The sequence below is a fragment of the Aristolochia californica genome, unplaced genomic scaffold, assembly GCF_029961685.1.
Source record: "Aristolochia californica isolate CCGP_79_NKW_82.1479 unplaced genomic scaffold, dmAriCali1.0.hap1 SCAF_15, whole genome shotgun sequence".
Lineage (NCBI taxonomy): Eukaryota > Viridiplantae > Streptophyta > Magnoliopsida > Piperales > Aristolochiaceae > Aristolochia > Aristolochia californica.
This window is the reverse complement of record NW_027181826.1, coordinates 1,866,896-1,888,992: the sequence shown is the minus strand read 5'-3', so window position 1 is coordinate 1,888,992 and position 22,097 is coordinate 1,866,896. Positions and strand designations below refer to the sequence as shown.

The window sequence follows — 22,097 nt, the reverse complement described above, 5'->3', positions numbered from 1 at the left end:
GGCGAACCCCCATGCGCTCTTTAAGAAATAGGTTATTATTTAATTTTATAATTTAAATATTTAATTATATTTATTTTATTATTATATATTTCAGATAATTTTTTCATTAAAAATTTTAAGGGACGTTTGTATCACCATAAAATAATGGAAAATATTTTTAAATTTTTAATTAAGAAATTATTTTAATTTTAAATGATTTTCTTGTGCTTATACTATTATAAGAACAGAAAAATTAGTTATAATATTTATATATAAAATAAAATTTATAAATAATAATAAAATGATTAAAACAAAGAAAAAAGTGATAAATTTTATTAATTTATAGACTAAAAGCATTCAAAACAATATCTAACGAAAATATATCGATATTAGTAAAAATGACGTTATTGTGATTAATATTTTTGAAATTAAAGTCATGCATTTTAAAATTTATATTATAATTTAAAAAAATAAAAATTCAAAAATATATTCTATTTATCAGTTACGTAACGGGGGCTTCCAAAATTTGTGGTCCTCGGACTAGGGGCAGCGGAAGGACTTGGAAAGGCACAACCGATTTGACCAGCGAGGGCAGAGCGGAAATTCACTAACTGCAGCTAACCGACGCCTCTGAGGCGTCGCATCTTCGAGTCGCCTCGTTCCCTTCAGCGAATAAAAAAAGAAACCTAGATTATTCATCATTGTCGCGCTTGCCCAAAGTTTCCATTGCGTTGGCGCTCCGCTATTCCCCTAAAATTCCAGCTGCCATTTTTGGAAAATTTAAATCTAGTTTCCTTCTCTGGTTCTCAATTTCGTCGCGCTTTGAAAGGTACTCGCCGTGGTTCATTACAGTTTGCTTGGCAGAAGCTGAAGATGGACTGTCATTAGCTTTTCCCCGGCGCAGTTATTTTCTTTTATTTTGTTTAATATTTTTGATCCAGTTAACGTCGAAGCTATTAAATGGAAATTCTAGCGTTTCGGCGACCTAAATTCATATATTGTCTCGCTTAGAGCTTTATACATTTCCTCTGAGGACAAACATTTTGGTAGGAGATGTAACTGTGTTTTTTAACTGTTTTAATTGTTTGTTTGTTTTTGGACGAAAATTGGTACCGAAACTTTCTTGAGTTTCAATATTCGTGCTTAGATTTTGGTTGTTAGGCTTCTATTTCCCGGAAGTTCTGTAGGAAATTGGGTCGCTGCAAGAAATTGCAGAGTATGGCTTTTAAAAAGATCAAAATTTCTGTATGACAGGAAAAATACTATTACAATGTTCTCTGATTTCAGTTCTAAACGCTTATATACTCTTTCCGTTGTAATTTCCTCCCATTCGTTAGGAAGTTAATTTGTTTTTTGTTTATTTATTTTTCCTTGTCTTGTGTGTGAAATGCTTATCCAAATGTCCCCTGCAATGAGATCTCTTTTCGCAGGGGTGCTTCCATCTTTGGTTGGTGTCGTACTTGTGATTACAAAAACAGTTTGAACGGAAAAGAAAGATTTATCTATTATCTATTTCAATCTGTTTTTGTAGGGAATTTTTTCTGTTGCTATCCCCCTAATTTTTGTTCTCTTTGCCTTGTATAGGTTTTAAAAATTCCGTGGGTATCAGTTATTAGCATTCTTTGGTTTTGGCCCATTCAGTTTTTCAGTCCTGTTTCTGGCTGGTTAAATGAGAGGTTAAACCTGAAGCTTTGCCAAAAAAAAAAAAAAAAAAAATGATTTTGTACTCCTAGGTGCGTTCAACACACATTTTGTCAGAAATGGTTATTATTGGTTCATTGCAATTGTCCCATGAACTTGGGATTTGTGAGAAGTATGGAGGCCATGGGCGTGCAAACCAGTTTAAGGTGCTTGATGTTTGTCACTTTCTTACATGTTTAGCAAACGAATACACTTTCTGAAGCTTGACCCTACGTCTGATCATTTTTCAGAGCTTTCCAAAAAAGGACCATGTACACTTCTCCAGCATTTCACTTTCCTCCAAAACTCTGGTATCATTTTTTTTTATTAGGATCCTTTTAGTTATCCTTATTTTCTTTGAAATATTCATTGTGATTGTACGGAAATGAACACAGATTTGCAATTATTTAAAAAATAAAGACTGCCACAAGCAGCTTAAAATTAAAGAATTGCTTTACTATGCTTTGAAAGAGTGGGTGGGTGGGGGCAATTTGAAGAAAATTTACTGAACATTCGAACTTAAAGAAGTTCACAATCTGACAAAATTGAATTGGCTAATTTGTTGGATATTTTTTTTGAGAATGAAAAAGAATTCACAAAATTTTATTTGTGAGCTAAAAGCCTATCAAAGAATGCTGCATCAAGTATCCTGGGGTTTATGTGGAGATATACTACAAGATGTTCCAGCCCATTTTCATTTATTTATTTTTGCTTAATTTGAGTAGGATTCTGTTCAACTATAATAGGAGAATAAAGTTGTGAAAGTAAGGTGAACACTTCTCATATTACAAAAAATTGCTGTCAGTGAAACCTTTGCCTGGATCACCATGTGAGGTCAAGTTTCACCGGTCTCTGATGATCTTGGGTAGGACTATGTATGATTAACATACTAAAAGAATTTAAAAAACTTTAGGGTGTTTCTTTGAGCAATACATCATAATACCACCAGGGGGCAATTGAAATAGCCTTATTTTACTGATTGATGTGGTTTGTGTGACTCGCTTAGAGGATTTAGTAGAAACTCAATCAAGCATCAAGCGGTCTCACAATTTTGTGCTCCCAGTGTTTGGAATTGTTATTTGTTGTACATTTATGTTTGTGTTTTAGTTTAATATAGAGTATATAAGGTGGGTAGTGGACTTTAATTAGTTTTTTGACAACAATGAGAAATATAAGTCTAGTAAAACAAAGAAGATACTGGGGAGCTTACATAAGGGAAAGAAAAATAGAAGGTAAAGAGAGAGTAATGATGAGTAGCAACTGTAAAAGAGTAGCTATATCTTTGGCCAATGATCAGCCTTGCCCAATCTTGACCAATAAAGAAGCAGCTGATATCCTATAACTGTCCCCATAGTAGCCTTTGACAGGGTACACATCTAGGAAAGGTATTTCTTCCCAATCACTCTACTAGTTGTCCTACATCTTCCCTAAAGAGATTAGGCTAGTTGGGGTGGCGGTTCAAAAGATAATTGCCAAATACCTCACATAGTTTACTACCAAAAGAAAAAGAGGAAAGGAAAAAAAAAAAAACTGTGCACTGGTATCAAGGAAATAAGCCAATGAGTGACAACTCAATTCACACTTTCTAAGGATTTCCTCACATATGATAAAGCTGAAAGGGTAACAAAGGAAGAGGTGGTTAACCATCTCCTTATCTGGTGAATAAAAAGCTGTCAAATGAAGAAAGAAAATTATGTGTTTGTTGATTCCATCTGGCTACCTCTACTTGGTCAAGGTTACGAATCTGGTGGCAGATTAGAGGAAGTTGGACATGGGGGGTGGGTCCAACAAATTTGAGCCTCTTTCAGGGTAAATGAATGACTGTGATGAAGAGTTTTTGTTAATGTGAAAATGGAGGGGAGAGGGGGCCAGTGCCTTTCCAAGAATTGAATCAGAATGTTGTGCACCACCACTGGAGTCTTGAGCCTTTGGGGACAGGACCTTGGTATGCAAATAACTTTCCAAAGGTTAGCTGCATGAACTGAGATGGGGTCTGGGGGGAGCCACTTGCTAATCAGGTATCTGCATTTTAGGATGTGGTGTTTCTCTGTATATGTGATGGTTCTGTATAAAATCTCCAAAACTGATTTAGCCACACAGATGTATTTTTTTAGGATGTGGTGGCCCTCTTAAGGAAACCCTCTATGAGGTTCATGAGAGATTCTACTGAAGCAGCGGAATGCATACAAGGGAACGCCCACTGCAGTGGATCTTGTAGTTCTTTAATCTTCTAGATCTGTGAAATTGGCCTTCTGGGTGGATGGTTGCCTTTCAATTCTCTCAATGATGGGGTGCTTGAGTGATGTGGAGGATGACCAATGAAGAGGTGAGAAACACGGGCTGTGAAAAAAAGGGCTAATGTTATAACCTAGAGTTGGGGCATAAGAGTGAGGAAACTAGAAGGGAATTTAGCTCCAGAAAGTGTATATTTGGACTCGTGGACTTGTCAGACAAAGATAACATCATAAATGGAGTGGAGGATTTTACTGTTAATGCTTTGGCTCAGTGTACCCACACAAAAAAGTGAATTGTGACATGTAAGCAGAGGGAGCAAGTTTTGGAGAGTTGATAAGAACTCTGGATTAGGTTTTTTTTTGAGAAGAGGTGTGAATGTATTACTGAAGAAAGAAAGTTACATACCTTGAAGCTAAAAAGACATTTCCTCCACAACAAGATGTTGGAGGGTAACGCCTTTTTTTGCTTGAGCATCGGCTAAGTGATTAGCAGATCTTGGAACATGTTTCCAAGTGCATTGTAAAACAGAAATTAACTTACAAATTTCATCCAAAAGCTCCCAATGATGCCAAGGAGGTTTTGATGGCTTTGTGCACCAGTTAATAATGACTTGAGAATCCCCTTCAACCAAGAGAGCACCCTCCTTTTTTTGCTTGAAAAGTTTCAGACTATTGAACAGCCCATGCAATTCCGTGCTAGTAGAGTCAGATACACCAATTGGACCCGTGTATGTGAAGAGAAGATTAGCTTGATCATCGTGAATTACTCCGCCAAACCCGGTTAGACCCAGACACCCGAGAGCACTTCCATCAAAATTTAGTTTAAAATGTCCAGGAGGAGGTTTGGACCATTCAACCATTGCAGGGGCCTTCGATGGAAAAGATATACCCGCAACATTTCGCCAATTTTCACGCATGTTTGTCCCTTTTAAGTTACAAAATTCTTTGCGAAGGAGAACCCAAGAGCTAACTTGACCGATGATCTGCTCACAAAGAATATTCTGAGGGAGAGCTTTCTGCTTGAATTTACGATTGTTTCTTTCTTTCCATAAGTTCCACGCAATGTGCCCAACACAGCAAGAGATCAAAATTTTCCCCAACTTTGGAAGATGTGAGCTTACCAAAGTTAAGACAGTGTTATGTAAATCCAGCGATTTTGTCCATTAATTCAGTCCAAATCTTATGAGCATATTCACAATGTAGAAGCGTGTGATCTGCTGTGTCAGGGGATGTGTTACAAAATGGGCATTCTGGATTAGGAATATTAGTGCCACGTCTTTGTAAAGCGTTAGAAGTTAAGATTTTCTTACGTCATATCGTCCAGATGAAGAACTTAACTCGAGGAGGAATTGGGAGCGACCATGCAAAGGCAGCATGATGTTCTGTGTGGGAAGGCGGATACGAAATCATATGATGGTACACAAAAGCTGTAGAGAACATACCTTGTTTGTTTGGCGTCCCGATGAGTGTATCAGTAGAGCTTTTTAAAGTCACATTAGAGAGCAGATTGACCAGGCAAGTGGCTTCAAGAGCTTCAGAGTCATTCAACGCTCGCCTAAGATGCAGATTCCCGCAGCCCGAAAACTGCCAATGGTCAGAAACCATTGTGCTATGAGATCATGACAGTTGATATAAACGTTGATGACTTTCCTTCAAACAACTTGACCCTATCCACCAATCCGTCCAGAATAGAGTATCTGTACCACTCCCAATGTAGCATTTGACGACAGATTTGAAGGTATGTAAGAGTTTGGCAATTTTCTTCCAAACAGAGGATAACTTGTAAAATCTTCCCCTGTCTGTCCACCAACCATTGTCTATTCCGGATTTTATAGCAACCATTCGGCGCCACAGCAGATTGGGTTGCATGTTGAACTTCCAAATCCACTTTAAGAGCAGAGCCTTGTTTGTGGTAGCAATGTACCGAATCCCGAGGCCCCCCATTACAAGTCGTTTACAAATATCTACCCATTTTACAAGATTAAACTTTTTTTCCCCATTTGGCCCATCCCATAGGAATCTTCTTTTCAAAAACTCAATTCTATCCCTAATAGATGCAGGACAATGGTACAAAGATAAAAAATAAGATGGGATACCATGAAGGCAAGATTTGATAAGAACCAACTTACCGGCTTTGGATAAAAATTTCCCTTTCCAAGAAGCCAGACGCTTCTCAAGCCGCTCAACAACTGGGAACCAGGAGTTTTTCGTAGGCAGAAGCAGAGTCAAAGGTAAGCCCAGATATGTGCTCGCTACCTCACAACCCAGATAATTCGCCATTGAGTTGAGAATAGAGGCTTCAATATTAAATCCAAAAATTGATGTTTTTTCCCAGCTTATCTTTTGACCAGAGGTCAATTCAAAGATGTTCAAAATTGCTTTCATGTGTTTGATTTGTCTCATGGACCCTTCTCCAAAAAAGATAGTGTCATCAGCATACTGTAGAATGGGAACGTCTTGGTTCGGATTAGAAAAAACAGGACTTAGCCAACCTGAATGTTTTGCAAACCGGATCATAGAGGTAAGGTATTCTCCAACGAGAGTAAAAATAAATGGAGATAGGGGGTCACCTTGTCTTATCCCCCTAGAAGCTTTAAAATAACCTCAAGGTTTCTCATTTACCAGGACAGAATAAGAAGGAAAGGAAATACAACTCCTCATCCAGAATTTCCATCTTGTGCCAAAACCCATGGTCAGATCCTATTTTGTTTAGGACTTGGCCAGAGGCGTTGGGGAAGAGGAGGTTCCATTCTATATTGACAAAAAATCTGTCCAGTTTAGACAAAATAAGGGGATTCTGACAATTTGTCTAGGTGAACTTTTTCGCCGAGAGAGGAGCCTCGGATAGAGCAAGACTATTGATAAAATCAGAAAAGCTCTCATGGTTGATGAGGTTCGGGAGGCAGAGGACTTTTGTTAGAGCAAAGTAGAGTCGCATTGAAGTCTCCTCCAAGGAGCCAAGGGAGGTCCCATAATTGGACAAGCTGAAAGATTTCCTCCCAGAAAGTCGCTCGGTCACGGTAACGAGTTGGCCCATAGATGCCGGCTAGCGCCCAAGAAGTACCAAGGTTGTGATCTAGGAGCTGGAGACCGATTGAGTATTGTCCCGGAACAACGGAAATAGCATCAAAAGCAGTTGGATCCCAGATGATAATTATGCCACCGGAATGGCCAATTGCATCCACATTTGCCCACGCTAGGTTGGTGTCATACCATAAATTACAAACAATTGAGTAATCAAAATACTGCATCTTAGTTTCAAGAAGAATAACAATTTTTGGTTTAACATAAAAGAGTCGCTCTGATGAGGGCTCGCTTAGCCAGAGAGCCGAGTCCTCTAACATTCCATGATAGAATGATCATGGAGAACGGTGGGTGTTGATATTCCGCGCCACAACGCCAACTTCGAGGTTGCCCGCACAGAAGATGTTGGCGAGCTCCGTCATTTCTGAAAATTCCTCCCGTGGAAAGTCTTGTTCCAATTCCAGCAGAAACAGGAGGAGCTCATCCCGCGGATTGGGAGTGAAGGCCATGGTTGGGGTAGATTCAGAGGTTATAGTTGAGGGGAGGTCGGACCAAATTGGGGGGATTCCAGAGGGGAATGCAGGGGGGGAGATCGTACCAATCAGGGGGAAATTCCAATGAAAGGACAAGGGGGGGGGGGGGGGGGGGGGGGGGGGGGGTAGTGTCTTTGACTTTATCTTTTCCTTTGTGTTTTTTCGGAAGGTGCGGGGGTGCTGTTTTTGGCTTTATTTTTCCCTTTTTATTTCCTGGAATAGGTATACCGGTAAGGGGTTTTGGCATTTTGTTTTCTAGTATTGGTGTGCAGGGGAGGGGTGATTGTTTTGGGGGTTGATGTTTCCATGGTGTCTGAGTGGGGGAGGATAATACGAAGGGGGGTGGGGCAGAGGATAGTGGGGGAGTGAATATAAAAGGGGGGAGGGGAGTAAAAAAGGGGGTCGAAATCCCAGGTGGATTCATTGGAGAGGAGGGATGGGCTTAGCGGGGCTCGAGGGGGGGGGGCGTATATAGGGAGGTTTGTATTAGAGAGGGAGGGTCTGATAGGACAGCGAGGGGAGCGAGATGTTGGGTGAGTTGATGTGGAAGGTTTGAGGGAGGGGGGGTCGCAGGAGGTAAGCCTCGGGAAGGAGCCAAAAATGTGGGTGAAAGAGGGGAGAAATGGGGGTTTATCGAGGTAGAGAAGCCGTGGGAAGGGGCAGAGTTTGCATATGACAGGCGAGGGGTACGGCTTCGGGAAACGAGGGCTTTAGGCGGCGGAGGGGAGGGGTGATGTAAAAAAGAAAGGACGGGAGGGCGGCGTGATGTGGACCGAGGGGTTTTGGGAATTGATGTGGTCGACGGCGGTGGATTTGATGGTTGAAAAGGTGTTTTTTGTATGTAAAAAAGTACGGTGCGGGGCTCGAGGTTACCAGATTGGAGGGGCATTGGAAATACCATTGATTTGAGAGGGTGGTGATGGTTTTCGGGAAATGGAGAGAAAGGTTTGTGGGGGAAAGTATTTCTTTTTTGGGTTTTTGTGTTGAGGTGAGGCAGAGTGTGACGGTGATGGAGGTGAGTATGGGGAAGTAACGAGAGTTATAATCCCCTTGTCAGGTGAAAGATGTGGCGGTAGATCGGGTTGAGAGATCTTGTCAGATTTTGGGTTTGGGGACAGGTGTACTGCAGATGCTTCAGGAAAACTGGGGAGTGGCATTGTGGGCAAGGGAAATTCCAGAGATGGGACTTTTTCGGCGGAGACATTAAAAGGGTTACTGTGAATTGGTAGTGATTGAACTGTTTCGGGATATGGGGTTTGATTTTGTGTGGTCGGATTTTTTTTCGGAACTCATGTCCGATTGAGCCCCGAGTGATGTTTCTGAGTCGGCAACGGGTGGGTCGGCTCAGCTTGGGTTATGCTTCGTGAGGTTTCTTCCGAGTTGGCTGCCGGAAGGACTTCTAGATCTCCAAATTCCATGGAGACCCAGATCGTGGTTTTTGCACAGGAGATATTAAAAAACTGTAAACCACTTACTGGTGATTTTGGCCGGATGAAATTTTTTTCTTTGTGAAGCTGCGCTGGCTGGCTTTCGGCCCATATAAGCTCTCCGAAATATTTTGTGAGGCATTCCAGAGTATGCCGGCATCGGATTTCCACCGGAAGACCTTTGATGATCACCCATTGCCCCGAGATGGGGGTTGTGAGTTCTGGGCTCCAATTGGTCATGTGAAGGATCATTGACTTAGTCCCTGTCTTCAGTGAATATAGTCTCCTGCGGTCCTCCTCCGAATGACAGTTGATTAGCCAGCTTCTCTCATGAGCTTTGATGATGGATGTTGATATGATATTTCGTTTTTGCAGCCATTCTTGGATTTGTTTGCTGGTGGAAAAATTTTCCGGATCTTCAATGAGCACTGCCAGGGACATTCTGCGATTGCCCTCAGTTTCGATGTGAGCTGGCAGGGATATAGAGAACTTGTTTTTTTGGGGTGAAGCTTGAGGGAGTGATATTGGTGGTGGTGTTGGACAATTGTTTTTGAAGACCTGAGTCTTCTCCGGTGGAGGATCAGGTGGAGGCGAGAGAATTGACTAGTGTGAAGCACTGGGTTGTGAGTGGATTTTTTGGGATGTGGCTAGTTGCCGGAGTATTTGGTCAAAGCGTTTCCATCCCATTCCAGAAGTGGAAAGTTGTGGAAGAAAAATCATACTCATTATCATTTGGCCACGTCTTTGGTGGATGACGCATTCAAGAAGTCCTCCATGATGCTGGATGTGTACTTGGAATTCCAGATCCCCGGTGAGAAGTGATCTGCTGTATTTTCTTCTTGTGTTCCCTAATTGGACTTTCCTAAAGATGTCTAGGAAAGAGCTGACTGTGGAGATCGGGAGGGAGATGTATGATTTTTTTTTCCCCTCTTGTGCATGAATTTGGATGGCCTCCCCACTCTTCTCCTTCCTCTTTCGAAAAGTCAGCTTTGCTTTTCCATTCCGGAATTCATATCTGGCCGGATCCTCCACTAGGATCCTTCGGCGTGAGGATCTCAAGATTACAGTTTGCCATCTCTCGCCTGAACTATCTTCAGTGTCAATACTTTCTTCTTCCTTCTTGTCTTCTTCTTCCGGTTGTTTACCTTTTCGTTGCTGCTGCTGCCGGTGCTGCTTCCCCAGACTGGTTCGATCTTCGCCCCATTCTGGGCACTGTCCTACTAGAGGTGCTGGATCAGAGGGAATGGTCGTTGGGTGAGAGTTACTTCGTTCCCCAATTGGTTGGTGGGAGGAAGTTACTCCTTGACCGACCCCTCGTCCAGCCATTGAAAATCCTAACTCTGGATTAGGTTACTACTATTATTTGATTGAAGTGTGGCAAGCACTATTATGCCTATTAGTTTTATAGATTGCCTGTTTAATTGATCGTGTCGATGGAATCTTTCTAATATTAGTATTCCTGATAAATTGGTTGGCCACATAAATGAAACTTCAAAACCTGTTTTTATTTCATTTGCACAGCGGCAGGATATATGGAGTCTCGGGCTATCAGACAAAATCAACAAACCAATACATTGTGTACCTTTGAGATACAATGTTTTCACATGCAGGTGTTTTCTAGCACCTGGAACAGGAAATGAAACTCCTATTTTGAAGGCTGCTGTGATGGCTTTATCAAGGTACTTTTTCTGCCAATATGTAATTGATATGGTTTTGAACAGTTCTTTATTGACTGTGGATTGGCTTCCCTGGCTTCAACAATTTTTTTCCTTATTTCACTTTTTTCAATTTTTCGTAGTTCTGTTCTCCCTTCACAAATAATCTGTGTTTTCTATTCTTTCTTCTCTGTTTCTATGGATTCACTTCTCCAGTCAAAGTATAAAAAACTTTCTATTTATTCCTTTTGTACCTTGTATGACACATTTGAATTTTATTTTGCAGATCATACACTACGTTGCATGGAAGGCCTATTTTACTCCAGTTGGTCCCAGCAGTGGGGATTATTGCTTTTGTTATATGGGGTCTTACTCCGCTCATGCGGCATAGTAGAAATTTATTCTTTCAAGTATGCTTTTAGACATCCTCTTAATAGTTCATAATTGAGATAATAGTTTCAACCCAGAGTTATCACTTTTGATGTTTTCTGACTCTTTTTGCAGAGGAATGATAGTAACTGGAAAAAGAGTAGCACTTACCATGTAATTACTTCCTACATTCAACCTTTGCTTCTATGGGCTGGAGCCACACTTATTTGCAGGTATCAATATTACTTTCTACAGAAAAAAAAAGAAATTGAAAGAATTTTTTTTTTCTATTAATGATGAGAAAATGTATTTCATCAGGGTTCTGGACCCAATCATCCTCCCAACAGAGGCAAGTCAAGTCGTTAAACAGAGGTTATTGAATTTTGTGAGATCATTATCAACAGTTCTGGCCTTTGCGTACTGCCTGTCAAGGTATGTTAGTAAATTTAATACTTCAACATCTTGGTAAACAATTTGAGTTGATATGCTTAGAATTATTGGATGTTACTGCAGTTGTGAGTCGGTTATTTTTGCTGGTGTAGCCTGAGGTGTCAAAAAGAACAGAGAAAGGACAAACTTGGTGAAGGCCTTCCTGATGATGAGCAAAGGAAGAGAAGGATTAATGTAGCCAACCAGACATAATGATGAGATATAGTGAACATTAGTCATGTGTTTACTTTATTGTTTTTGGTTGTCAACATAGGCCAACTGGCCTAGCCATGAGAAGGCAGTGCCTTGTCTATCAATAACAACAAACGGCGCAAACCTGAAGAAGATGGTGATTAAAGACTTGAAAGAATGTCACCTTAAAAATGGAGCTAGAGAAAAATGGTTCAGAATGGGGAAGGAAGTTAAGGGCCCTAACATAGTTGAAAGTTGATCGAAACAATGGCAAGGATCATCTTGTGTTTCGGTGTTAACATGATTTCCTGGTACAAAAGCATGAAATACGTGAGGGTTGGTGGTGGCACTAACTTGGATACAATCCCTGTAGCATGCACCAAGCTCTATTGTTATATGTTGATTGTAGGTAGTCTCAAATGCATTTTCAAGAAAAATGCAGTCTTGATTTCTGTGTTTCTTATAATAACCTACCTGTACCAGTGAAGAAGTACAGTAACTTGTAGGGAATGAGTGCAGCAGGAGAAGAATATTGAGCTGGATCTCTGGCAAGAAGAGAATGGCATTGTAATTGCATTAGAGAACAGTTATGGATTACACAAATAGATGAGAGTAAAGTGACTTGCTTGAGATGGTGGAAGCATATTAGTACCAGATATGATAGGTGACATGGACTTTCTCTGTTTGGGTTGAACCATGAAGAAGTAGCGTATGGTGAAGACATGGATTGTACTAGTTAGGAAGGACTTCAAAAGGGGTGACTTACCAATAGAGATTTCCTCTAGTAACTGCACTGCATATGGATGAATGTGGACATCATGGTGGCTGTTGAGCGCATATCAGCAGCACTTTTAAAGACTTCATCCGTAATCTTCTCCTTCCTTCTCCCTTTGCATGCAAATCCCTTCTTCTTTACATGGGTAGAATAGGTAGAGGGGGGTTTGTTTTTCAGAAGAAAAGAAGGCAAAGAGGGATAGAAAAAGAAGGGAAGGACATGGAATGAGGTGGAGAAAAATGTTACAAAAAAGAGGAGAGTACTAATTGTAGAGAATGGGATGATATGACAGCTTTGTAGGTGGCAACATGATGTAAATCCATGTATAGAGTTTGCATTTTCTAAATGAGCATGTTAGAAATCGGTTCTTTTAGCTGAATCAGCATGGTTCGTGCAAGCCTTTCACATTGGAATTATTGTTCTACCTGACATTTATAGATTCCTTGATATGGAGTTTATGTTATTATGGTATTACATGTGGCACTCTGTGATTCACCATTATGACACCCACTTACATCGTACTCTCTCTCTCTCTCTCTCACACACACACACACATAATTACGGTTTATATTACATTTTTAAGACTTTTGAGGACTATCTTCCACTATTGGCTTGTATATTAAGTAAAACGATAATGAAGCAATTGTTTTTTTGGAGTCCAGTTGTTAGAGTCTTCTCGTATGAATAGCAGGTGTTCTTTAGTTAACATTCACACATTCTTTTTATGCAGCTTAATTCAACAAGTGCAAAAATTCTTTGTAGAACGTGGTGACTCCTATGATACCAGAAATGTATGTTTCTGTTGCTTTTTTCATTATGCATCCGGGCTACCTTTATTCTCATTCTCTAACATTTTTCTTATTCTTTACAAAGTTAGCGCTTTAGATGGTATTTCTTTCAAACTTAATCTGACTGTCAGCTTGCTTCTTTACTGGCTACTGTGTATCAGAGGATAGAAGAATGTGCTCTTTAAGATGGATCTTATGCAGAGAAACTTAAGAAGGGTTCTGCTGTATTTTTACTTCTGTTTAATTAATATATTTAACTTGGTTTCATTTTTTTTTCATTTTTCCTTGACTAGCTGTATTCAATGGTAAATTTGGGTCCAGATAGTAGTTTTCGAGTGTCCTTTGATACATTCTTCATGTGCTTAAACCCCAGCAAGAAGGAATCTAAGTGTTGACCATTCACAAAATATTTTTTTTTTGGCCTGAAGGAATTCCCAGATAATTTTCTTTATTGAGTCTTTCGTGGCATTTTTCTTTATTACAAGTGCTGAAACAATTATAATGTTTCTTAACACAGTGACCTGTGATTTATTTTATTTTGATGTATTACTTTTTCTTTAGTTATACTTGTAGAGAACTAAAAAGTCAAACCTGAAGAGGTATTATAGAGAGAAGAGGAGGGAAGAAGTCTACGTCCTTCATTAACTGTGCTGAATTAAGGTCAAATTGGGACCTAATCTCCCCCAAGTCTAATTACAGTTTGATGGACAAAAGTGCACTCAACAACTTAATAGAAGCAGCATATATCTTAGAAACTCTCTAAACTACCCCTCGCATGTGCTTAAACTAAAGCACTCATTTTAAGGACAAGATTACCCTTATTTTCACTCTCTCAGCAATTCTCATCTCTGACAGTTCCAAAAATATTCTGGCCTGTCCTTGACCTTGGTGTTATAAGAATTGATTTTACTTTCAATTAACTTTCAAACCCCCCCCCCCCCCCCCCCCCCCTTACTTTCTGGCATGTGCCATGTTTTAGACTCTTTCTAGCTTGATAATTTAGTAGTTTTTCTTGGTTCCGTTGTGGAAAGTATTGTTGACATAGAAGAGAATTTTGTTAATTGTGATTGTCAGTTCTGTCAAAATTATCGTGTGTTCTCTCCCTTTTTCCCTATAAAACTTTGTCCATTTTTTCAGAAAGAAAAAAAAAAAAAGTATGTTTACTCCCAAGCCTATTGAGTTCTAGAGCCATGGTGGCACTGGAAGCTGTATGAAGGCTGACCCTCAAATTGTACTAGTTAGTATGGAGGAGGAAAATTTCTTGATGCATCTATTGGTCATGAGATTGACTTCTATGTGCTAATGAGGTTGGATGAAATCATTTGTAGCCTCATATTGAATCTTGTTTCTTTTTGGCAACACAACTATGTCCTACTTTTTCAGTACTTTATTTTTTTAATATCTGCAGTCCTTGGGAGCCAACTGGAGGGTTCCAGACTAGGATAACTATTGATGTTCATTTGGGTTTCTCATGCAGATGGGTTTTCAATTTGCTGGCAAGGCTTTATATACAGCTGTATGGGTTGCTGCAGTTTCATTATTCATGGAGCTGCTAGGTTTCTCCACGCAGAAATGGATCACTGCTGGTGGTCTTGGAACAGTGCTACTGACCCTTGCTGGCCGTGAGGTATGGCTATTGTTCATTACTCTCCACTGCATCTGCTCTGAATGAAGATGTTAAAGATGCTCATGGTTTTCTATTGAGAAAACTTTGGTAGGTTAAATGCTTCAGGATTTGAACATTTCATGCAATGGTTCTCCATGTGCAGATATTCACAAACTTCCTGTCAAGTGTGATGATTCATGCAACAAGGCCATTTGTTGTGAATGAATGGATTCAGACTAAAATTGAAGGCTATGAAGTGTCTGGAACTGTCGAGGTTTGTATCAGTGCAAATAGTAGTTCTCTGTAGCTGTCTGATCCTTTCAAAAAAAAAAAAAAAACTTAGGAGGTTATTTTTTTTGCTGTGAAATGTTGCAAGGAACTGAGACCTTGGGATATTCACTGATTCAGGTGGATCTGAATGGTCCAGTGTGAGTTACAGGATTGTGATTTTTCTTGATATGTGATCATTTTGGTTCATATTATTTTAAAATTTCTTGATTCCTAATAAAGGGTATTATGTTTAAATATAAATCTGATTGTATTTTGTCTTCCTGTGCTCTTTTCAGCATGTAGGATGGTGGTCACCCACTATTGTTAGAGGTGATGACAGGGAGGCTGTTCATATTCCAAACCACAAATTCACTGTGAATGTGGTGAGAAATCTTAGCCAAAAGACACATTGGCGTATCAAAACCCATCTTGCCATCAGTCACTTGGATGTCAATAAAATCAATGTGAGGAGCATAGATTCAAAATCTACTTGTTATTTATATCTTGTTTTGCAACATAATCTTATAAAGATGTATACAAGCAACAAAGCGGAAAAAACAGGCTGATTTAGTTTTTTACTGCAGAATATTGTTGCTGATATGCGCAAAGTTTTGGCAAAAAACCCTCAGGTAGAGCAGCAGAGACTGCACAGGAGGGTATTCCTGGACAACATCAATCCAGAAAATCAAGCTCTATTGGTGAGCCTTTAATATTTGTTATGGTCAGTAGGGTCTGGTTGTTTGTACTTTGTGTTAGTAATACTTTGGTTTTGTGTATGAATGCATCCACTTGTGTTATTTTCTCTGCTCATTTGATTAGCTGTTAATCACTGTTATTTTAATTTCACATGTACCAGATTCTGGTGTCCTGTTTTGTGAAGACCTCACATTTAGAGGAGTACCTTTGTGTGAAGGTTAGTGTCCTCTCAAACTCCAGTTGCAGTTCATATAAATTGTGAGAACCTCATTGAAGTCTCATGTGCTATCTATTTGCACATGATGAAGCTGGACTATCATTCTAATTTTGGACACTTAGAATGTTAATTATGACACTAGATGGCATCATATACAAAGAGAGTTAAATATGAAGTGCCAATAGTTTTTCAGTACTAAATTTTTTACTTCACCAATTAATTTTCAGACTTTGCTTTAGACTTTGTTCTGGAGTTTGCATAGTCAATAATCTTTAAATTTCAAGTACTTTAATGCTCGAATCTAACCACTTCGTAATTTGGCAACAGGAAGCTATTTTGTTGGATCTCCTCAGAGTCATCAGCCATCACAGGGCACGTCTTGCCACACCCATTCGCACAGTTCAGAAGATATATGGTGACGCTAATGCGGAAAATGTCCCATTTTCAGAGACTATTTTCACTCGTGGTGCAACTACCAGCCGTCCATTCCTCCTCATTGAACCCACATCTCGGATCAATGGCGACGATAAAGCAAAAACTCGTATACGTGCAAATGAAGAACAAGAACCAAAGACAGCTGTAACATCTGACACAAAGGCAACAGCAAGTCCTGTGTCCGATGGCTCCATCCAGCATAGTTCAGAAAACAAGCCAAACAAGAAGGGTGGTTCAGGAGAAACTCATACAAAGACTAGTAAAATGGACAGCGCCCAAACATCCAAGCCACAGTCTGAAAGCCGAGAAGCAGACACCAGTAACGTAAAATCTGAAAGTAATACGAAGCATGATAGTGAGAGAGTGCCAGTTATTTCACCACTAGAAGAAAATATTGTTCTAGGTGTGGCATTAGAAGGATCAAAGCGGACCTTACAGATAGAAGAAGAGATGACACCATCGGCCCCTGCTGATGTCAAGGAGTTGGCTGCTTGTAGGAAAACTAACACGCCAGCTTCTGCTAAGGAGAAAAAAGAGGGTCAACTTCCAGTGGCTGGTGATCAGCGTGACCATGACAGGTGACCTGATCAAATCTGATTCTTTGGTGGTGTTTAGGAAAGCATATGAAGGCTGAGTTTTAGAAGGCTGGAATGATGCGATGTAGATGCTCTAATCCACTTCTGTTATATTTATACATGTTTTCTAGCCATTTTTAGTAAAAGAAATTTCAATCTTTTTTAAGGTGATCTCTTTGACTTGATTGTGTTGAGGTCAGTTTCGATGGACACGACAACAATAATTACAATGCAAAGACAAATAAGTGAAAATAGAGAAAAAAAAAAAAAAGTGAAGTTGCATAGCAGTCAGTGTTACGGCTCCACAAGATAACAAAAAATGAAAGAAAGAGATCACCTGTGAAGTTCACTGGTAGCCACAGATGATCCCATGACTGCAGCTGCCTATTGAGTTTGGCCGACTGTTATTTACTTCTGCCGTCTAACAATTTTAAAGGGTTTTGATCAGTCGAAACCTTCTTCATCGCTGCTGTCGGCAAACATGGACGCCATCTTCATGGCCAGCTTTGCAGCTATTTCCTTCCGTTGGAAATCAGGCATCAACCTCAAGTTCTCACGCATATGACTAATCTCGCACATCAACTGTTCCAAGTTCTCCGTGCCAACATGAGTATCCTCATCCGGTTTGATGTCTGTTGATGCTTTTGTTTCAGTATCTTCCTGCACTAGAATTTCAGGCTTAGAGGTTTGAGCAGTTGTTTCATCAGTTTTATGATTCCTGCATGTAGTTCCTGAATCCTTCCACTCTAGAACTTCCAAGGGTGATTCTTGAACCCCATCTTCTTTTTTATGTTTCTGATCTAGGATTTCGGGTCCACACTCTGTCTGCTTGGGAACTACGGTGGCTGAGGTCGGAGTTTCAGCTTCACCATCAATTCTGGAGGTTGAGGTTTCAGCTCTGCCTGTATCATCAGTCCCATGTTTGTCATATAGGTCTGGATTCAGTGCATTCCCATTTGTTCCTCTACCTGTGTCTGTTGTTGAAGGAAGATCATGAAAATCATCCCATGGCTCAGCGGATCCCCTGGACAGAATTTCGTACTCGATTTCAAAGTCGGATTCTTCATCTGAGGTAATGTCTGCAAAAAAAAAAAAAAACATATTTGGAGAATGAATAAGTATTTTATCAATTATGGAGCAAGAACATAAGAGAACACGGGATGATAAGCAGAAAAAAGTGATTTCTACCTTCTTTCTTGACAGATGCAGAATTAGGTACAGAATTTCCAGATTTCAGGACCATGCCAGGCCACATATGAGCTGAGAGAGCACCATATAGCCGATCTACTCCTTGTGAATCACCATCAACTGACAAACCTGTATACAACATTATTAAGTTCATTATCCACTATAAACCTGAAGGAAAAATTTAGGAGAAGTTTATTTTGAATAGAAACTTATAATGAAACAGCTATATTCCAATTGTAGTGGTGTATGAGGGAAGCATATCAAGTGAAATGCGACACGCGGTAGATATGGCAACACCTATAACTGAAAGGGAACAAGAACGACTTTAATAGCTGAAGTAATCTAAGTCTGACAGAACCTCACATTTGTCAAAATCAGGATTAGAGGCACAGGCCTCTACAAATTCAATGTTGTTCTGACTACACCATTCCAAACATGATGTCCTAAAATCCCATGAAGGTTCTTCATCTCCCAACAAAATGCTTCCCTCAGACTCAAGTATTCCATAGTCTAAGTATTCTGGATAAGGATTGCTGGAAGATTCCCCACGCTTTTGTAATTTTCTTCTGTACGCTAGATGTGCAAAATGACCAGGCAAAAGATCTGCTTTGTTCCCAATGCACAACAGTATTTCAAACCTCTCAATATCGGTACGAGAAACCCAATCTTGGATAGCAGTAAAAGATGACAGCTGCACACAATGGCAAAAACATAAGATATTTTTCGTTATTTCCACTTCAGGAATTGATATGAGACATTAGGTACATACATCACTCGTATCAAAAACCATCACGAGGGCAGCCAACTGCTCCATAACTCGCAATGACCCCAGAGAAAACCCCTCATCAAGATGCACCATCCAAATGGCAAGATCAGCTGTATAATATTTTGTATCAATAGTCCACCTGCAAGCATGGCACTGACGACAAATTACTTGTTCCTCCAATGCAACAAACATAAGAAACTTGAATAAAAAACAAAGGAAATAATTTCAACTTACCCCTGGCACAAAACTTCTGATGAAGAATCAGATGCATCAGACATATCTGTTGCAACCAGTCCTTGCAATTAAAGACGAAACAGTCAGCAGGGTCTGAAAAATAGTGCAGCACTTGTGTGCAAAGGAAGGACTAGAGAATAGACAATTAGATCAAAATAGAAGAATGAGGCAAAATTTGTTGAGTCTCGAGTTGGGTCCCTCTTTGTGCATCTCTCTTGAGATTAACCTCAAAATTCATTTTCTTGAGATCAATGATGCACCAAAAACAAGATCTGATCAACCCAAACTAAGAAATGACAATTGCAGCAATGTGAACTTAATAGTAATAAGATTAAAAACTCAAATAAAAGATTCAAAGAGAGTAATTACTGGAGAGGAGGGTTCGCTTGCCGACATTGCAGGATCCTATAACAAGAACACCAGGCCTATCTTCAAGACGAACTTGATCAGATTGCAGAACCATTTCTCCTCCCATGGATGGTATCTCAAACCCCAGTGTAAGTTTACAGTTTTCTAAGATGATCGTCTAATGGGTCTCCACATCTTCCAGAAGTATACAAGAATAAGCTCACGGAGGGTCATAAACATAGTAGTTGAGCAGTCTGAGGTGGTCTTTCCAGTGGCTTTTTACAGAACCTATATCCAGTTTCCTATATAAATTGGATATTCCAGAAAATCTGAAAAATAGAGAAATTTCACAGGTCAAATCAAAATATAATGAAAAGGTATCAAACTGCCTGTATTGAAAGTGAAATTGGAATTGGTATTGTAGATTTGAATTCTAGAGAGAGAAAGATAAAAGCAGAGGTCTTGCGCTAGTCTGGTTTCCTAGATGTGAGAATCCCAGACAGGACCAGGGTCTGAAATCAACCCCTGATCCACTCATTACTAAATCACTAAGTTACAAGCATTAAAAGACACAAATACCCCTCTCACTAAAATATCATTCCTTAGTAACTCCCTAATACAAGCAGAAATATAACTAACTTAAACACTACTAAACCTAAGTGAGAGGGTAACTAAAATACTCATTTACTCTTAAATACAATGTCTAAAATACCCTCAAAAGATACATTTTTCAAATAAGTATTATTAGACATATCCACTCCAATGTATGCTGGAACCAAATTAACTCATAACAAACCCCAATACAAATGCTAAATTATCAAGAGCTACTACCAAATACTGGTGCCAGGCATAGTTTAACCTGCTGGTTAACTTAGCTTTACCAATCCAGCATTTCTAAAACAAGATTTCTTCCCTAAAACAAGAGCTTGAAAAATCTAATGTACAGTCATTAAAAAAAATAAAAAAAAGGCTAATGAACTTTGTTCATGGGGGAAGAAAACAAGCTACGCAATATCCACATTCATAAGCTACAACAATAAACATTTTCTAGCTAGTTTTCCTTAAAGGCATTTCAAGGATTATAAACTTCACTCCATCCATCACCGACCACTGTCTACAGTTAAAGTAAACTCAAGACTTAATCAAGCCAAGCTCAAGTTTCATTTCCACTTAATAATATGCATTCAAAGAAAGTCGATCTAAGCTTAAAAGCTTGGTTAAAATAGATACAGCAAAAGTTCCAATTTGACCAAGTGAGGTTTTGTTGGGTTCGTTTGAGGCCCTTACAAAGCCATTTCTTAATTTCATTAGCAAGCTAATCGATTTCAATTCAAGATTTAATCAAGCCAAGTTTGAGTTTGATTTCAACTTGATAATATTGAATCAAAGAAAGCCTAAACTAAAAGATTCAAGCTTGAATAATTCACTAAAATGGATAAAACAGAAGTTCAAACTTTATCAAGCAAGGTTTGGTTGTGTTCATTTATGACTCTTCCAAAACCAATTCTTAAGCTGATTTTAAAAAAAAAATGAGAAAGAGAAACGAAAAAATGAATAAAAAATAAAATGCCTTGGAAGTTTGACCCCATAAAACAATCAATTAATTAACTTCTCAAAACCACATGATAAAGAATATGAAGAAATTAATGATGAACTACAGATGCTAAAAAAAATAAAATTAAAAATTTAATTTGACAAATGCTCTAAACAAGCATTCCTCCTCAATTTTGGACAAGGTCATACAACAAACAACTAATACTGGAAAGAGATTGATATAACCATAACAATCAGATAAACAATGGCTTGTCAAGAAAATATTACCAGAGAACCATAGAATATTTTTGACACAGACAAGAGATGGGAAAATGAAAAGCGCAACGGGTTATTATAACAAAATTTGTCCTACTTCCCCACACCGAGAGAACGCACACTTCTGCGAAGCAGAAAAATAAATAACTCCCAACAAGCACAAAAAAAGCTTCTATTGAGTATACTGAAGCACTAACTATCTGAAACTCAACAGAAATCAATTGAGTCAACTTATAATACTAAAACATCATAAGCCATTCCAGAAAAGATAATCAACCAATTAGCAGCACAAATGAACTAGCTGAAATCTCAGAATGAAGATCAGATATATTACAAACGACAAAGATGGACCAATAAGAGCTAACCACTTTAAACCGATCGAAGAAGAAAATTTAGAGAAAATGTAACCTTCGATCTCGGCTCTCAGAAGATGAATAACTCTGCGAGCACAACCCCCTTTGCTTCTGTAAGATTTATTTGGTCATGGTCCAGGGCGGTGAAATTGGGATAGAGACAGAAACAGCAATAAGAATTGACGATGCAGGTGATAAATAGGCGACAGCTATGATGAATGAATATAACGCCCAGTTGACGCTGGGTTGGAAACGAGATGAGTGAAATTGGCTTTGCGAAAAAAATTGACCGATTAATCCTCAATCCTCCACTGAGTCTGAGACTTTCAGCATCAAGCAGCGCAGATTTTTTGTACTGCAGATCTAGAGATGTAGGTTTGATCTAGCTCCAGACCTCTCCTCACAGATACCAGAAGCGAAACCGAAACTCGAAATGACACGAAACGAATCGATCGATACCGCTGCGAGAGTAAAATTTTAGAAGCTTAACGATTCTCAAGTGGGGTCAGGCCTCT

The 22,097-nt window shown here is 39.3% G+C and overlaps 2 protein-coding genes across 4 annotated transcripts; one reads left to right on the top strand and one right to left on the bottom strand.

The window, feature by feature from the left end:
- Positions 1 to 611: 611 nt before the first annotated feature.
- On the top strand, positions 612 to 17,091 carry LOC137951066 (mechanosensitive ion channel protein 2, chloroplastic-like). 2 transcript variants are annotated; one of them, XM_068797628.1, is made up of 14 exons: positions 612 to 808; positions 1,564 to 1,826; positions 1,911 to 1,970; positions 10,399 to 10,556; positions 10,819 to 10,942; positions 11,037 to 11,134; positions 11,220 to 11,333; positions 13,028 to 13,088; positions 14,563 to 14,712; positions 14,855 to 14,965; positions 15,258 to 15,425; positions 15,546 to 15,659; positions 15,818 to 15,874; positions 16,202 to 17,091. In XM_068797628.1, the coding sequence occupies exons 2-14, from the start codon at positions 1,740 to 1,742 to the stop codon at positions 16,889 to 16,891; spliced, it is 1,992 nt and encodes a 663-aa protein (XP_068653729.1). In that variant the 5' UTR covers positions 612 to 808; positions 1,564 to 1,739; the 3' UTR covers positions 16,892 to 17,091. The 2 variants fall into 2 exon arrangements, with proteins under 2 accessions (XP_068653729.1, XP_068653730.1); XM_068797629.1 differs by lacking the exon at positions 612 to 808 and having other exon boundaries at positions 1,812 to 1,826; positions 10,488 to 10,556.
- A 53-nt stretch (positions 17,092 to 17,144) lies between these two features.
- LOC137951067 (uncharacterized) lies at positions 17,145 to 21,989 on the bottom strand. 2 transcript variants are annotated; one of them, XM_068797631.1, is made up of 7 exons: positions 21,638 to 21,989; positions 19,442 to 19,749; positions 19,073 to 19,133; positions 18,842 to 18,977; positions 18,436 to 18,763; positions 18,073 to 18,201; positions 17,145 to 17,963 (listed from the first exon to the last, which is right to left on the bottom strand). In XM_068797631.1, the coding sequence occupies exons 2-7, from the start codon at positions 19,545 to 19,547 to the stop codon at positions 17,329 to 17,331; spliced, it is 1,395 nt and encodes a 464-aa protein (XP_068653732.1). In that variant the 5' UTR covers positions 19,548 to 19,749; positions 21,638 to 21,989; the 3' UTR covers positions 17,145 to 17,328. The 2 variants fall into 2 exon arrangements, with proteins under 2 accessions (XP_068653732.1, XP_068653733.1); XM_068797632.1 differs by lacking the exon at positions 21,638 to 21,989 and adding an exon at positions 21,595 to 21,613.
- Between the last annotated feature and the right edge of the window lie 108 nt (positions 21,990 to 22,097).

Coding starts and splice junctions, on each gene's coding strand:
- LOC137951067 (XM_068797631.1), bottom strand. CDS start 19,547: ATGGGAGGAGAAATGGTTCTGCAATCTGATCAAGTTCGTCTTGAAGAT. Junction 18,978..19,072: donor TCAGAAGTTTTGTGCCAGGG/GTAAGTTGAAAT, acceptor CCATGCTTGCAG/GTGGACTATTGATACAAAAT. Junction 18,764..18,841: donor TGGTTTTTGATACGAGTGAT/GTATGTACCTAA, acceptor CATTGTGTGCAG/CTGTCATCTTTTACTGCTAT.
- LOC137951066 (XM_068797628.1), top strand. CDS start 1,740: ATGGTTATTATTGGTTCATTGCAATTGTCCCATGAACTTGGGATTTGT. Junction 10,557..10,818: donor GCTGTGATGGCTTTATCAAG/GTACTTTTTCTG, acceptor TTTATTTTGCAG/ATCATACACTACGTTGCATG. Junction 14,713..14,854: donor TGACCCTTGCTGGCCGTGAG/GTATGGCTATTG, acceptor CTCCATGTGCAG/ATATTCACAAACTTCCTGTC.